The 17,388-nt window shown below is 46.7% G+C and overlaps 2 protein-coding genes across 12 annotated transcripts in view; both read right to left on the reverse strand.

Moving 5' to 3' along the window:
• anks1b (ankyrin repeat and sterile alpha motif domain containing 1B) overlaps positions 1-9,440 on the reverse strand; it is a 110,292-nt gene extending 100,852 nt beyond the window's left edge. For 2 of the 6 annotated variants that reach the window (XM_035523475.2, XM_035523474.2), the window contains exon 1: positions 8,768-9,440. In XM_035523475.2, the coding sequence (XP_035379368.1) occupies positions 8,768-8,898 (131 nt within the window). In that variant the 5' untranslated portion in view covers positions 8,899-9,440. The remainder of the gene's footprint in view (positions 1-8,767) is intronic. The other 4 variants (XM_035523479.2, XM_035523478.2, XM_035523477.2 and 1 more) reach the window with 3 other exon arrangements.
• A 2,386-nt stretch (positions 9,441-11,826) lies between these two features.
• The window catches only part of bltp3b (bridge-like lipid transfer protein family member 3B), a 29,781-nt gene continuing 24,219 nt past the window's right edge, over positions 11,827-17,388 (reverse strand). For 2 of the 6 annotated variants that reach the window (XM_035521858.2, XM_081712521.1), the window contains 5 exons: positions 16,739-16,995; positions 16,508-16,616; positions 16,131-16,291; positions 15,352-15,472; positions 11,827-13,522 (listed from right to left, as the gene is read on the reverse strand). In XM_035521858.2, the coding sequence (XP_035377751.2) occupies positions 13,440-13,522; positions 15,352-15,472; positions 16,131-16,291; positions 16,508-16,616; positions 16,739-16,995 (731 nt within the window). In that variant the 3' untranslated portion in view covers positions 11,827-13,439. Of the gene's footprint in view, positions 15,473-16,130; positions 16,292-16,507; positions 16,617-16,738; positions 16,996-17,388 lie in introns of all 6 variants that reach the window. The other 4 variants (XM_035521867.2, XM_081712524.1, XM_081712523.1 and 1 more) reach the window with 4 other exon arrangements.

Consider the following 17,388-nt stretch of genomic DNA (forward strand, 5'->3'; position numbering starts at 1 on the left):
GGACATATATTGAGGCAAATTAAAGTAGTATAATGCTGTATATTTCTAAGACACCAAAATAACATTATATTCTGTGAGTCTGCAGAGTTCTGAAAGTTTCACACTGACAGTTGACGCAGCAATACATTTCTAGTATGATGTGGAGAGGGAAACAAGAATCCCAAACTTGCTCCTTCAGCTGGGAATCGCAGTAGAGGCAGCAGTATGGCATATTGTGGCTGGCGCATCTTGTGATGTGGCTGAAGGCAGTAACCGAGCAGTGACCTCCGAGATGTGTGGATGAACACAGAATGTTTGTTAGTTATACGCAGCACTAACTAGCTGATTTTGAGATGTACAATAGCTTTATCCGATCTGCTCCGATAAAGCAGATCGGGGGGGGGGGGCTTCCTATTTGACACACAGCTAATCTGTCACCATGTGCTGCTCACCCAACATAACTGGGCAGCAGCCAAGCGTGTTCGAAGGAAAACGCTAGCTGATCATTTCCGGACGTGGGACCCCGTAGCTGCCATTGGTTGGCCTGGTTGGGTGTTTACTGAGTGGGAGAGGACTTTCTTATCGTTCACTGAAGGGTACCACATGCTCTTGTGCGCTGCTGACCACAGACAACCGGCTCCTGGTCACAGAGCCGGTGCTAGTTACTCAGGCTGGGCATTCCAACCCTTATATTACTTTATCTCTCCAAACAACAACAATAATGCTCACTTAAAATGATAGATTACTAAAATGGTAATTATTACTGGGCTATAAAGTACCACTTTCCAAACAAACAAACAAACAAACTGCACAATAACTTGACCAAAATACAAAAGGTGACATTCTGGAATTATTTCCTATATTTTTATATTAATTGTAAAAGGATTATCAATTGTAATACTAACTATTTAAAAATACAGTAAAATCTTAACTAAATGTGTTTGTATCACAATAGAGTGTGCATGACAGACACACAGACACACACACACACACACACACACACAAAGATTTCAAAGAGGACATCAGGAATGACAGACACTGCTTGCTGAGTCACACACTCACTGAGTTAATTCTCCACATCCTTATTTGTACAATTTGTGTGTGTGTGTGTGTGTGCGTGTGAGGCAGAGGGGGTGTATGCTAAAGGATTCAATTACTGAGTAATTACACGTTACACTAAACACTATCAGAAATATAATCGATGATGACACACAGTTATACATTTGGTAAATTTCTTGGAATGACAGCTACTTCATCTTTTTCTTCAGCATGGGACTAGCAGTGGCTGTCTGCGTGACTGCGTTACTGCGTTACTGTGTGTTGGGAAAACGGGACTAGCAGTGGCTGTCTGCGTGACTGCGTTACTGTGTGTTGGGAAAACTGGACTAGCAGTGGCTGTCTGCGTGACTGCGTTACTGTGTGTTGGGAAAACGGGACTAGCAGTGGCTGTCTGCGTGACTGCGTTACCGTGTGTTGGGAAAACGGGACTAGCAGTGGCTGTCTGCGTGACTGCGTTACTGCGTGACTGTGTGTTGGGAAAACGGGACTAGCAGTGGCTGTCTGCGTGACTGCGTTACTGCGTGACTGTGTGTTGGGAAAACGGGACTAGCAGTGGCTGTCTGCGTGACTGCGTGACTGTGTGTTGGGAAAACGGGACTAGCAGTGGCTGTCTGCGTGACTGCCTGACTGTGTGTTGGGAAAACGGGACTAGCAGTGGCTGTCTGCGTGACTGTGTGTTGGGAAAACGGGACTAGCAGTGGCTGTCTGCGTGACTGCCTGACTGTGTGTTGGGAAAACGGGACTAGCAGTGGCTGTCTGCGTGACTGCGTGACTGTGTGTTGGGAAAACGGGACTAGCAGTGGCTGTCTGCGTGACTGCCTGACTGTGTGTTGGGAAAACGGGACTAGCAGTGGCTGTCTGCGTGACTGCCTGACTGTGTGTTGGGAAAACGGGACTAGCAGTGGCTGTCTGCGTGACTGCCTGACTGTGTGTTGGGAAAACGGGACTAGCAGTGGCTGTCTGCGTGACTGCGTGACTGTGTGTTGGGAAAACGGGACTAGCAGTGGCTGTCTGCGTGACTGCCTGACTGTGTGTTGGGAAAACGGGACTAGCAGTGGCTGTCTGCGTGACTGCCTGACTGTGTGTTGGGAAAACGGGACTAGCAGTGGCTGTCTGCGTGACTGCGTGACTGTGTGTTGGGAAAACGGGACTAGCAGTGGCTGTCTGCGTGACTGCCTGACTGTGTGTTGGGAAAACGGGACTAGCAGTGGCTGTCTGCGTGACTGCGTGACTGTGTGTTGGGAAAACTCACCACCATGCTGGTCTGTCACCACCCCCCACACACGCACACGTATGCACTCACTCACTATCCCTACTGCATTTGAATACTGGCCGCATGCAAATAGTATACAGTAGACAAGACCAAGGCTGCACTGTTCAGTGGCGTGTCCAGACTGTCTCAGGTCATTAAAGGTCACGCACCCGCTTGCTCTGATCAGCTAATGCTTGACTCAGCGCTAAGTGGGTTAAGTCAGTCAGTGAGTGCTAACTCGGATTTTAAGTAGATATTCCCCCTGGAACTGAGAATTTTCCTATACCCACAATTCCATATCACTTCATCACTGTCAAACGGCAACAAGCGTGGAGAGATCTTGGAATAAGTGTGTGTGTGTGTGTGTGTGTGTGTGTGTGTGTGTCAGTAACAGAAGAAGATGAAGAAGGATACTTTCAAGAGAGAGCTTTATGGGTGGAGTGCAAGGTATATTGAAAGAGAGATAAATGGGGGGGAAAGGGTAGAGAGAGAAAGGGAGGGAGGGAGAGAGGGAGGGAGGGAGAGAGAGAGAGGGGGAGAGAGGGAGGGAGAGAGAGAGGGAGAGATAGAGAAAGAGAGGGAGAGAGAGAGAGGGAGAGAGAGGGAGAGAGAGAGATAGAGAAAGAGAGAGGGAGAGAGGGAGGGAGAGGGAGGGAGAGATAGGGAGAGAGAGGGAGGGAGAGAGATAGAGAAAGAGAGGGAGAGAGAGAGATGAGAAAGAGAGAGGGAGAGAGAGGGGGAGCACAAAGGGCAAAGACAGCCTCTACTACTGAATCATGTGTCTTTACTTCAGGCATGGAAAAATGGTTGGAGGAAGCCGTGGATGTAAATAAAGCAAAATGCTGGGACAACAATGTCCTCTTTCACTGCTGAAGTCATAGCATGGACTCAGAGTCTCCTATTAGGGCTGTTCACAGAGAGTAGAGAGAGTGAACTCTTGTTTAAACGGTCATAGACCTGCTGTATTCACAGGATCAGCAGATAAATCACATAAAACAATCACACGCGCAGTCACAAAAATACCATTTCTACAGTCACTTATACTAATCAAATGGGCATTCAGGCCATGTGTAAAGACTTGACTTAATTGTTCCCAGACAGCCTCCTCTTATGGCCATGTGACAAACAAGTGTCTGAGAGGACACACAGAACAGTCTGGACATAATGACAAATGTGCGCTCTTTCGAACGGCTAGTGGGAGGAGCATATTTGTCATGTTTTTGCTGGTCAGGGGGCACTTCCCTTAACTCCAGGAACGGGCCTTCAAAACACAGCTATGGCTTACAAATTGTAAGGCGGCATTTCGAAATGTGATGATATTTCAAAGGTTACTGACATGAGTTATGTTTCTAATGTGCTACGTTTGCTCTATGCTGATCAAACAAAAGGCATCAAGCAGTGTGTACTAACAGGGGGAGAGACATCACGGCAGTTCCTGAGACTGCCTAAACAACTCAAACGTTTTAACATCTGATACGCGGCTCCCAATCGATGTACTGATACTGGCACAGGGTTAGAGGACAGTTACTATCCACAGCAGACCTGCAGTACTTTGAAACAGGAAAAGGCACTTGCAGTGGAGAGATGCCAGCCGCAGTGCATTCTGGGATTGGTCTTAATGGCTCTCATGCTAAGGTGCTGGAACGGATGCAGAGAATGCCAGGCTTGGCTAAGGTGGATGGCGGTCGGGGATTCTCTGGGTGGCACACACACACACAGATTTACATTCTCCAAAGGTGACCTTCGACCCTTACTACACCTCCCCCTGCTTCCGAAGTCTTCTTTCCTCTTAATAAATAGCGTTTTATTCCTCTTTCTTCTCCTCCCTCCCCTGTATCTAGATCTGTCACTTTTCTTCAGCCCCTCCGTCTCTCCAGGCCACAGAGTTGGATGGTCTTGTGTTACTTCTTCTGTGATCTGACTGTAAATTAACTGCACAACCACATGATCTAGTAATCAGTGCATTATGACCTGTGCGGTTATGGCGAGCGTTAATCCAGTGCGGTATGAGCTATGCAAATGGGGTGTGAGTTAATCCTGTGCGGTATGACCTGTGTGGCTAAAGTGTCTGTGTGGTTGGGCTTTCTTTACCAGACAAGCTGTGCTAAGCAGAAGAAGTATATTTAATTTTGCCCACATTCATTCTCCAGCTGACACAAAAGTAGAAAACCCCAAAAGGTGTGCAGTAACGACTGCTATGGTCATGGAGAAGTCGGCACCGCCGGTTAGGCTGGATCACGGTGGAGTTGGTACGTCCTGCTGGGCCGGGCCATGGTGGTGCTGGCACGGCCAGTTGGACATGGCTACAGCGTGACACAGGAAGGCCTTGTGTCCAGCATCTCCTGCAGTGCAGTTGGAACACACTTCAGGCTCCGGTCTCGCACTTCATAACACAGAAGTCAGACTCCTGCTTGGTGTTGACGGCCTCAGCCTGCAGTCAGCCATTCACATAGGGTGGCAGCACTCGCTTAATGTTCTACAAAAACAACGGCAACAGGGCACCTTGGACATTGAGCCTAAACAAGGCAAATATCGGGTTTTTAAAAAGAGGATCAGAATTCAAGTCACAGGATACCCCTTCCCTCGAGAGTGCTGTGCTAGCCTACATAGTAGACTATACATGCACCAAGATAAGAGTGAATACACAACAGGAGGCTTTGCATTTTCATTAAACAAAAGTCTCTGAGCTAGTTTCAGTAGAGCACCTGGACTAGAATCATTGGTGAGAATCAAACCATCTGTCGGCATCTTTCAGGCAGTGAACAGGATCGAGAACAACACTAGGCGCATATCCGAACGCGAAAGTCGGACACGTCCAGGACCCACATCGCTCCAAAGCCTCAGGTACAAGCTGAGACGGCAGGGGGAGGGTGTACCGCCCCGCGAGCCCATGTCAGACGCTGGCTCTGGCTCTCATCAGAGACGCGAAGCAGAGGCGTGCCTTAAGTCGCATAACCTGATCACAGCAGAAAGAAGCAGACACAGGCAAATCAGCTGCTCGAAGAAGAAAGATTAGATGGTCACGGGGGAGGGGGGTCACCAAGACGGACTCTCCCCTACTGCAACAGATGCGAAGAAACCAGATACAGCGAACGATCGGTTCAAGAGTTATCCGCCAGCTTTATGCATTACCTCATGCCGAGGGCTGGCAACGGAGTCCGGCGAGATCGGCTGGCCGACACATACGGGAAACCACACTGTCTCACTTATGTATCTACTCACACACGAATTCACATACATTCATATCACGCGCTGCAAGGTTTCCGTGACGCACGTGAGGCATGTGCACGTCATTAGATGTTCTCGGTTATAGTCCTAAACCTGTACACCGAGAACATGTACGGGCACATGTGCCCTGTTCCAGCAGAGCTAGCGCCAGTCACCATTAGCTCAAGCCAGTCTTCCACAGCTGAACTTGATGGAACTGGGCCCAGTTTGGCTGGGATACTTGGACCCTTGTTCACAGAACTGGCGGAACAGAATCGCACCTGGATTTGTTAGTCTTGGCCTCATTGCTTTATAATGGTCTATTATTACTCTGCAAGCTGGCAGCATCTATTTTTGTTAACTGATTCTCAAGAGCTAATGTTGACAATTATTACATATCATTAATATTTCTGCCTATATACCCATGTGCTATATACCCATATACCCATGAATTATGGTAACAAAACCATGTCTTGTTGAGTTGGTGTATGTATAGAAATGTTAAGTAGCAGGAAATCTTACACGTGATACTTAAAACCAGAATCAAGGATGTATTTGAATCTGCCTCTCTTGGTGGATGTGGATGTGTACAAATGACCAACCACGGAAAGCGTGTGCTAGAACCAGAATATTCTGCCTTTCAGCGATGCTGAAAATACAGTCTTAAAAAAACCAAACACGCTATGCCCTATGCTGAACGTTTATCGCAAGAGTACAGAATGAACTACAGCCGCAGAGTCGCACCTTGCATCCAGTGTTCTGGTACATACCGACACTGAGAACAGTAGCGCTGGGCTCTGCAACGGCCGCTAAATCCTCACAGTAAAACAGCAAAACGTGTTGCTGTCTAATCTGATTTCAATATTCTGGAGTTATACCAGGTATGCCTCTTCATCCCACCATACAAGTGACTGGAAGTAGATTGTTCAGGATGTCTGAAGTTAGCGTGCAGGTTTCCTTATAAACGTCATTTTCGCCCATGTTTTTTTTCCTCCAAAAGTTAGCCTCTGACCTAAGAAAGATGAATAAGTCGAGTTCACGCCTTTATTTGCATGCAATAGCTACACGGAGATAGGGCACGCTTGTTTTAGCTAACATTCAAGCACTCAGATTGGACCTTTGCTTCTCTACGGCAACCGACAAGGCGGACAGCTGATGTCGATCTGGGTCACGGCACCACGGGAACCTGCTTCGCACGAAGTCGGCTCCGTATCCGAAATCTGCCGCGTCACAGTGGGGCAATTTGCTGCATATCTAAGAAAAATGTCTTCAGAAAAACAGGACAAACTTCCTTGCCGGGCTGATCAATAAGACAGGCGCTCAATGAACAGACCTGAGCTCCGGCCCGTCGTCTGTCTCGAGACTATGGGCCTTTTAAATACAGAAGTATGTGTCTTGTGTCAGTGTAAACTCATCTCCTTGTAGGTCTGTGCGTTATGCCATCCTGGCCCATCATTCTCAGTGCATTGCTCAGTATTGGTGCCGCTGGATATCAACGTGATGATAGAGCAGCTTGTAACTAAGTGTTACTGACAGAGGACAGAGTGCACAATCATGCAGTGTCTCTCTTTGTCTCGTTATTGATGGAATGATCCATTAGGACTATGCGAGCATCAGCATAGGTGCGGGGGGGGGGAGGGCAGTGTGCACTAGAGAAAGACAGCACAGCCGCCACAAAATGATTCATGGCTTTGGTATTTCCTGTGAAACCTTCAGCGACCTCAAGGTGGGAATCACATTCGCAAATTCCAGGGGCATGTGACCTCTGACCTTTCTCACAAACTCCTACATACACGCATGATGAAGCCAAGCAGGGGCATCCTCCTCAGTCCCCATTCGATCCCTCCATGGGAGAGAGAGAGAGGGAGAGAGAGAGAGAGAGAGAGAGAGAGAGAGAGAGAGAGAGAGAGAGAGAGAGAGAGAGAGAGAGGGAGAGAGAGGGAGGGGGGGGGACAGCACGTGTGCAGATGGAGCAAAACAGACCACCCACTGTCTACTGTAGCACAGGCCTGCGTGCTGAATAATTACTAAACACTGTCAGTACCCAGCATATCCCTGCAGTCTACGGGCACACAAGGAAACATCGGCAGGCTGACGAACAAAGACAGACAACAACGTCTGGCAGAGTCATGCACTAGAGGAGAAAAAAAAACAAAAACGCGGCATCTAGAGGACGACGAAGCGGACGTGATGATGGGAGTCAGGCCTGATTGAGGAAAGTGCTTCTTCGTGCCCAGGAGGAGCACAGAAAGGCACCGAGTGCATTTTCATCTGGAGAAATTACCACCGCTCGGGCCGACGCGCGAGCGATTCGCTTCTTTATTTTCTTTCTCTCGCCTCGCTCGCTCGCGTTCTCGCACACGGCCAAGAAGGCATGCTGATCCCAGACACTCCTCCCCCACCGCATATCTGTCTCGTTCCCGGAGCACAACAGTTGCGATTCTTTTACGTTTTGGGTGTTGGAGCCGCGGTGCGGTGCCGTCGCTAGTCTCCGCCCGGCCGCCTCTCCGGGTACGCACAGGTGCCTCCGATCAAAGTAAATCACCTCGCGGAACCTGACCAAAACAGCCGTGAAAAGAGCGGAGGAAGCCGGCGTGAAGCGCGGCTCTCTTCTCCATCACGTGTACGGGTTCATGAAAGTTTCTGAACGAGTATTGGTTGCAGTCGTTACGAACAGGTTTGCTTACGTCCCTGCAGCCGAAAACGTTCCATGGCCCAGACTGCTGGAACCAAACGGCTGGCACTTCACAGTGCCTTAATTGATAACCTAGTCCGTTATTTTGTGGGCGAATGAGAAATGTGGTTCTAATAAGTTTTGGTTTTGTTAAAAAAAAAAAAAAAAAAAAAATCTCAGATCATTCAGTCTGTCATAATATTGCAAGATGCAGCAGATTCACACACCCGCTGCCAGACAAGAGAGGACATCCCCCGGGGCGTTTCAAACTCGGGTCAAAAGTCCTACACATGTTTGACAGCTGTCACCAACACAACAGCAGGCAAAGGAGGGGACCCAGACAACAGGCAATGTCATACGGTGCCTCGGGTGGTAGGAGTCCGAGACGGTGGGTCGGGAATGCCGAGAGTGGGTGTGTGCAACATATTGCACAGCACGAGCAAATGCAATGGGTCGTTTTTATTTGTTCACGCGCTGGCAAGACCACGGTGACTAAAAAAAAAAGATCCCCCATCAAGCCGAACTTCACAACGCAGACCCCTTAGCAAAAGTTCGCTAAGAAATATAAAACTCTGGGCGACGTTTTATTTACGCACCTCAGTAAACCGGGGAGAGGAATTGACCCGGAGCTCGAGCCCAGTAATCCCTTTTTACCGCTCAGTAGTTTCTCCACCAGAGCCACATTCCCGGTCCGCGCCGCCTCCAGCAGGTCCTGCTCCTTCCCCATCCCGACACGAAGTTAAAGCATCGGCAAATCCCAGCAGATAAGAACGGACGGGCTTCCCCTTCACTCGCGTATCCCGCTCAAGATCATCCCGTGGTGTCTAATAGACGTTGCCAGCAGAGCGGCTGTTCGGACGCTCCCCCCCCCACCCCACCCCCCCGCCCCGGTTCCGTCGTCCCTCGCCGTGCTCGCGTAGCCGAGTAGGTGAAAACGGTTCCGTAGAAGAATCCAGTCCACACCGGCAGCGTTATTACGGAACGAAGAACCGCAAATACCGGATTGGATACGGTCTCGGTGCAGCCCGGCGGAGAGGAGGAAAGCCTTCTAGTCGGGCCGGTTGCCTGGAGACGCGGTCGGTCTTACCGGACCTTCGGTAGCGTCGGATATTCTTTATGACTCCGACGCTCGCGGACCCTGTCGCGCTCATGCGCGGCGTGCACGCCGTTCTCCGTTCGCTGCTCGTGCCGCGTTGTATCCGCGGAGCGGTCTCGCGTCTCCAGCTTTTTTTTTTTCGCTCTCTCGCGTGCGTACGCTTCCGTCACGCGGCAGAGGAGAAAGGGCTACTACGTTTGGGCGTGGAAGTGAGGGATGCAGAAGGCTCGGGGAGAGAGTGGCTTTGTTGCGGTAACCCACGTTTGACATCGATTTGATAAAATAACGCTGCAAAATATGAATGAATGAGGTCGCTTAGCTAGTTAAGAAATAATTATTTTATAACTTTGAACCGGTTCGCCGTTACGTGAAGGGAGTTTTAAGGTCGGCGATATTTACACACCTTAAACGGGGCAATAGGCTGCACTATAAAATAACTCGCAAGAAAAAGACAATGCGCAGACACCAGGGCGATTTTCTCTTGGCTTTTCTTTCAATTCTTCATTAAGCCTTCAGCATCGCTTCCTCCAGAGGGAGAAAACACTGTGTGTGTGTGTGTGTGTGTGTGTGTGTATGTGAGAGATAGAGAGTGTGTGTTAGAAACAGACACACACACACACACACACACACACACAGAGAGAGAGAGAGAGAGACAGACAGCTGCAGGCCCACCGGGTGTTGGACGGAACCACAGAGCTACAGCCTTGGCTTGCCAGGAGGGAGTGAGAACCTGATCTTATAAGCCAAATCTATTTCAGATACCCTCCCTGCCCCCTCCCTTCTTACAGACACAAGAACGGGAGCTTGTTCAAGAACTATTTGATATTTGTTGCGGTCGTAAAGTATTCTGGAACGGCGCACTGAGCGGCATTCATTTGCCTTATCTGGCAATAGGTCCAAACCTATAAATGCGGGGGGTTGTGTGTAGACAGCTACGACTGCGTGTAAGGACAGCATGGTGATGGGGTGAAATAGATACTTTCTCCACGGGAAAGCCATGAATAATGTGCCCTTTACAATACCTGATACAAAGTGATTCATACCTCAAAAAAAGAAAGAAAGAAAGAAAGATTTGCAATGGAAAACCCGTCAATCCTATGACAGCAATAAGCTTGTGTACGTTGCCATTTCTCTGCCAGCCTGTAGAGGACAGTGTTGCAAACACTCATTAATCACGTGATCACAAAAGCACTACACAAAAGTAACCGGCCATGCATTACAGCATTAACTCAATTAAGTCAACAAGCTACTATATATATAAAGTTTCTATACGAAAAAGTAAAAGCATTCATAACATTCATTCCAAGGAGTTTTTAAAGTTCCAAGAGTGTAGATGAGTTATCCATTGCGTTTCCTAATTTCACTGCTGCCATAGCAACTAGCAATGAAAACGGGTATCATTAATGCAATGTCCATCTGCGTTTTCAAATATAAACTCGTTCTTCCTCCTATAAATTCAGCAACACTTGCCTGTGCGAAACGTTCTGATTCTCTGGAAGCTTTGTGCATCTCTCTCTCATGATCATAGACCCCACTGTAGTTCATGACTCCAGCTGTATGGCAGAAAGTGGAACTCTGCTACAACGTCCTATATTTACCACTGTAGAATTTTGTTTAGCGGCGTTATCTTGGCTTATGGGAATAACGAAATGCACCATTCATACCATGATGGAGTGTTCAAGGTAACGGGATATCGTGGATTGAAGGCATTGTGTGGCCCTCTCCAAGCATATACTACAGGATTTTGGAAAACGGATGAAAGACAAACCCCACAAACTGCACCTTCTCCATCACCGAGGGCGCAACAAAGAAAGGGAAGACGAAAAGGGGGCGGGATTGTTCCAAGTTTTTATAATCAGATTTAAAATTGCATCCCTCATACTTCCAGTCTCTTATGAGTCTCTCATATTCTGTATAACAATTTATAAAAGGTAGTAGGTTTTTTTTGTATGATAGCTTATCTGCAGTTTTACTTTTTTATAACTTTAAACTTGTTATAAAACAAAATGTTCAAGTTCAGTGTATACTTAACACCCTGTGTATACTCAACACATCTTTCCCAACACAAAACAAAGATATCTTGTCTGTGTCTTGCATATGTTGAGACTTCCCCTGAAAACCTCAAATAATTGTGCAGTGGTTTAATATATTGCAGCTATAAGCCTGGTGTTCTGTCCATTATAGCTCATCTGTGAGCTATAATAGACAGAATACATCTGCCTTTGTAATTTTAATGTTTCTCCCCCACACTACCGTACATAATGCTAATCATCTTGTGGTTTCTTGTGGTCATAACGAAGAGCTATGAAAATTCAACTGAGCAGATTTGAACTGAGAACCTTGTGAGCCTAGTACGTTTATAAGCACCGTATTGCTCACTGAAGCTACTTAGCTATCCATTCCATTTAATTGTTTTTTTTTTTAAATCAAATGTCCTAAAATACACTTTGTTCACAATTTCTTTGAATGGTTACACAATACATCATTAAAAATATAAACAACTGAACAGTGGCTAAAAAAAAAATAAAAAAAATCAGGCACTTTACTGTAACACACCCATAAGGTTTAGGAAAGATTGCATTTTATTCTTCAGACGTATCAGCAGCTTTTACTTATTAAATAATAATAATTATTATTAATTTTTTTTTTTTTTTTTTTTTACAAATTTGCTTTTTTCATCGTTGTAATATTTCCCGTTTGTGCTCAGCAGGTAGCGCTCTCGTCTGCAGGGTGGCTCTTGCTCGGAGTGAGAACTTGCTGCTCTGACGGCGGGGGAGGGTACCGGAGCCGTGGGACACGAGGAGAACGTCCCGTAGCGATTTAGTCTTTTACGCAGTCCAGGGCTTGTTGGTTCACCTCTCTCAAGTTTGATGTCGGTGAACACCTCTGACAAAGGGCCTGGAGGAAGGAGTGGAAGGAACTCACACCGAGGGCCGAGCCAGCCAGGCGCTAGAGAGGGTGCGCGGGGACAGGCACTTGTAGAGGCTTCTGGGAGGAATGAGGAGCAGGCGGACGGATGGGGGGGGGGGCTCTGGTCTAAAACTAAATGTGTGTACAGATAAATTATTGTACACAAGACCTTACTGCTTAGGCCTGTTCTCTCCTTAGCATTATAAATGCAAAAGGAAGGAGCTGATTAAGCAATTAATTTAATACATGAATATTAAATTCTCCCCAAAAATCAAGTATAAAATCGTGCACGAGTCAGTGGGACTCACGCCCGACCGCTGGGTAAACTTTGGAAAAGAAAATTTGATTTGTAAAATGTGGTACATCTGTCCTCCATGTTAAGAGTCAGAATAGGAAAGATGGGTTTGTCTCGAAAGGCCAAATGGACCTGTTATAGTGACATGATGGTCTTGTGAGGTTCTCCACTGAGAAATACAGAGGTATAATGCTCTCACAGCATAAGACCTGCAAACACTGTGCCGCACTTCAGTCTTTAAAAAAATGAGAAAAGGTAAATGTTTTTAAAAACACACTGAATGATAGCCCAAACACACGCGCGCACACACACACAGGGCAGAGAAATCCACGTGGATTGCAAGGTCCTTGCCTATGGCTGCAAGGTGAACAAAGAGCTGCTATATTTACAAAGACACTCAACAGCTAAGTGCAACATTGCATTATGGAAATTGTTGTATTGTGCACGGGATTAAATATTGAGGAAAATAATTCCATTTTCTGAATGTAATAAAACATTGCAAAAATTGCCCCACATTCCACACAAACACACGCACTGGAACCCATCCATTCAGAATTCTGTACACATTTCTTTGTGCTATCCCTATTATACACACAAACAATTTGTTAACAGCTCATTAGGTTTTAGTACATACAGTGAGTTCTGTGCAAACTGTCTTTTTAAGTTTACTCTAAGACATTATTTTAGAGATATGACATTCAGAGTCATTTCGACTTGTCTGACTAAGACTATTCTCTGGCTGAGCCTACAATGTGCCCTCATGCTCATACACACAAACACACACACTCCCCAGAGTGTGTAAGTGGTGGGGCTGTGCGGGTGAACCTCCCACAAAGCAATTGAGCTGCAAAAGCAAACGACAAGCAGTCCATCAGAAAACCCCTGATATGAAGATGGAGTGATGAGTAGAAGAGTGGGATGATGGGCTTTAACGCAAATCTCTTCACAGGGTCTTTCAACACTGTGCCTAATTAACGGAATCCTCCCACAGCCCAGCCCAAAGGCCCCTTTGGTGCCCCCCCGATCCCATGCCTGGTGTCAGTCCTGTACCTGCACATGGGCACATGCATATACAAGAGTTCCTTTAGGCCATTATTCAAACTCTCCTCTCACAATCACCATCAAACCTCTTACACCATCACACACACACACACACACACACACACACACACACACACACACACACACACACACACACACACATTTGGACATTCTCTCTCAAAGTTTGATAGTGAATGTGAGAGGGTTTGACTGTCACGTTTTCTGATTGGCCTAGACAGTTGTCATTTAAGTGAGCAGTGTCTGATTCGCTTATAGTCAAATATGCCCCTCCCCCACCTGCGGTTCATTTCCTAACAAGTGGAAAACCCCGTAGGCCTCGTTAAATGGAACGAAGAACTCAGGATGAAGAAAGACTGTTGGCCTCAAACATATCAAATTCACCTAATGACGTCAGCACTGTGGGAAACACGTTGTGACAGCAGCGACAACCAATAGTTGATGTATCAGTTGATGAAGTTTATTCAGCACTGCAGGGAGGAATTAATGACCGTGCTGGAACCAGGCAAAGCCGTGACAAAGGGGAGTTATTGTTTGCATGTTAAGTATTAAGTATTGACAAACAAATTAAGTATTTGTTAACAAATTGTACTTTTAAGTGTTGTTTTAAAAGACAGTACTTTATACTCTTGCTTGAATAACTCTGCAAGGTCAAAAATGCATTTCTACTCTGTCATATTCATCGATGCTCCTCCCGTTACATTTTAAAATAATTTAACATTGTGTGTGCTCTCCACACCATGGGCTGTCAAGAGTAGGAGGGTTGGTGAAATCTGTAAAGATGATCACAGAGTGTCACAGCTTTACTTCAGTTAGACAACTGGACAGTACACAGAGGCATAAATGTCTGCGAACAAATGAACAAGCAAACAATAATTCACCTGTGACACAGCTCTGAGGCCCACCCAGAGAAATAAAATGTAGTGTTTGATACAGTGGTACTTGCATCAGCACCTGACTGGTTCCAGCGCGGTCATCAGTTCCTCTCACAGGGTTGAATAAACGACGCTGGTTGTTGCCGCTGTCGTAACACGTTTGTCATAGTGTTGACGTCATTACGCACTACACAGCCTTCAGTCGTCAGCTCGCCATCTTGTCTTCAAGGGAATCTTGAAGCCGTTGCGGTTTGCACACTACATGACTCATCAGCCTTAGGGGATAACACACTACAAGATGTTTCACCATCCGATGAATCTGTCTGACCTCCAAACTACATTTTGTCATGAAAACACGCGAGAAATGACACGGAGAACGATGCGATACCATGCAAGCGATTGGCGAGCCTGTCTGGTCGTTTCTTTGAAAAATTCTCACAGATTGATCGAGAGCTGACTGCCTCTGATCTGGAGCTTTTCTCGGTGTCCTCCAAAACCTTGGCGAGCGGAAAATCAGGGTTAAAATCGTGTAGCGTGAACTCAGCATAAGATGCCAACAGCCTCATTAATTTGGGTCTGAGCTCTTTGTTCTATTTAACGCGGCCTAGAGGGATTTCTGCTTGTTAGGAAATCAACTGCATATTGGGGAGGGGCATATTTGACTATAAGCGATTCAGAAACTGCTCAATTAAATGGCAACTGTCTAGGCCAATCAGAAAACACGATCATCAAACTCACATTCACCATCAAGAATGCCTAAGAGCATAAAAGTTTGTGTGTGAGAGAGTATGATGTGTGTAAGAGGTTTAATTTTGTGTGTGAGGTAAGTTTGAATAATGGGGTAAAGGACCTCTCTCTCTCTCACACACACACACACACACACACACACACACACACACACACACACCAAAAAAAAACCAAACTACTAGCTGATGCTGCCCCCACTGTTGAGTTTGAGGCTCTTCATGCGGTGCAGGAGGGAGTCCTTCTCCATCTGGGCCTCGGCGAGTGCCATCTTGGTCTTGGACAATTCCACTTTTAAGCATTCGTTCTCCTCTATGAGCAGCTACAGAGAGGAATATACACCACATTCAGAATTCAATGCACAACATTTCAGACATTCCGATCCATTTCACTTTTAATGCTAAGACAAGGGACATACTACCATTCATATGCTTCCATACTACTGGTCACAAAAGGTAATATAAATAACAGCTCATATAACAGGTCTTGTAGCCTAAAGAAAACCATCCTGAATCTTGCAACATATTCACTTTGATCTCCATGGACTGCTGCTAATCTGAGAGGGAGGAGTTTGGCTTGGCCAGGCCAATCAGTGTGTTCGGTTTATCCATAGTGGAAACCATAACAGCAGCTCTTCAGGCTGGCACTGTAAGGGGAAACTTCTTTAGGTATGACAGATGTAGAAGGCACAACTGAATAGAAACAGGCTGTAATTATCTGAAGGATTTCCTCAGTAGAGAAGCTTTTTATTCTCCTGGCCTGATTTACCAGCTAGCTCACCAACGACACACATGAGCAAAACTGGTCATTTAATACCAGACTGAATCTGCAGAAGACAGCCAGAGTGAAATCTCGCAAGATTGAGGCTTTTGTTTTTGCCCTCAGGCTACAGATTCTGTAGTGCCAGTTTCAAAAGGCTATACGCTGTGTCACAGTTTGTAGCATTCATACTGAATAAATGGCTGTTTACTACGCTATACCTTTTCTCTACTGGTGGGGATGGGGCTTGTGGGTGACAGAGGTGCAGTCTGAGTGGCTTTCGGCTCAGTGGCCACGGCCATTGGAACCTCAGGGACAGAACTGAGCCTGCTGTCAGTCACAGGCCCCGCCTTCTGAGGCTCTGCCTCTGCAGCACGCTCAACTGTCCAATGGAAGAGAAAGGGGAGGGGCCAGTTTAAACAAGCATCATTCAAAATCAGTTCAATTTCAAAATAAAACCCAGGCATTTAAAAAACAAAACTGAAAGCAGGTAAACCATTAGCATGCGTGGAATAAAAAGAAAGGGATTACATTCTGTAAAAGGAGAGAACAAGCAGAGAGAGAGAGAAAAATATAAGGAGAGAGGTATGAATGTAACCTCCGATATGAAAGGAGCCGTCATCTTTGCGCAGCACCAGGAGATTGTGAATGTGCAGGGCCATCGTGCTGGGCTCCGGCTCTGAAGAGTTGTCTTGAGGGCCATCATCCTACGACCCGCACACCAACAACGCAGCATCAAGACAGTGGGAAGACTATAAGCATTCTGTGGTAACAGCACGGGCCGTTTTTGAGAACCTCGCAGGTGTGCATTTACAGCATGAGCACGCACCTTCAGGTTCACATGCGTATCTTTGATCATGATCTCCATGGGCAGCACTTGGGAGGTGGAGTCGTCCTCCAGGAAGACGCTGAGGTTGCGCAAGGTCGTCATGAGGAAGTCAGCGTTGAACGCCTGTAGGTGGCACTGCAGGAAGCCATTGCGCTCAGCCAGGGGGGAGTGGGCGGCTGCCTCGGGGCCGCTCTCCAGCCGGAGACGCACCTCCGGCGTCTGGTGCTCGCTGAAGAGGTCCTGCTCTGAGACGCTGCCTTTCCATAGAGACAAAATGTGATTCATTTGTCCAAATCAACCATCTTCCTGTCAACATACCATTTAATAAGAAGTCCACAAGAACAATTTCAAAAACACAGGTCTCAATCACCCTGTGACTCCGCAAATGCACACAACCAAGAAATCATTAAGGCATGAGACAGTTGTACCTTGGAGATATCACAATGTTTTACTGAAACTTTCTGAATGTACCAACGTCCGTGGACGCGTGCGGACAAAAGTCTCCTGAGCAGCACACGCCCTTAATGTGATACAGTGGAAAAACGCATCTAAACGCACAGCCCAGAATCATATTATACATCACTTTGAAAGAGGCACAGTCCAACGCTAATGTTTTAAAGTGCTTCCAGTAGAGAGATGGCCAGAAGGGA

Source organism: Electrophorus electricus, chromosome 4, assembly GCF_041902795.1.
Source record: "Electrophorus electricus isolate QZ-2024a chromosome 4, ASM4190279v1, whole genome shotgun sequence".
Taxonomy (NCBI): Eukaryota; Metazoa; Chordata; class Actinopteri; order Gymnotiformes; family Gymnotidae; genus Electrophorus; species Electrophorus electricus.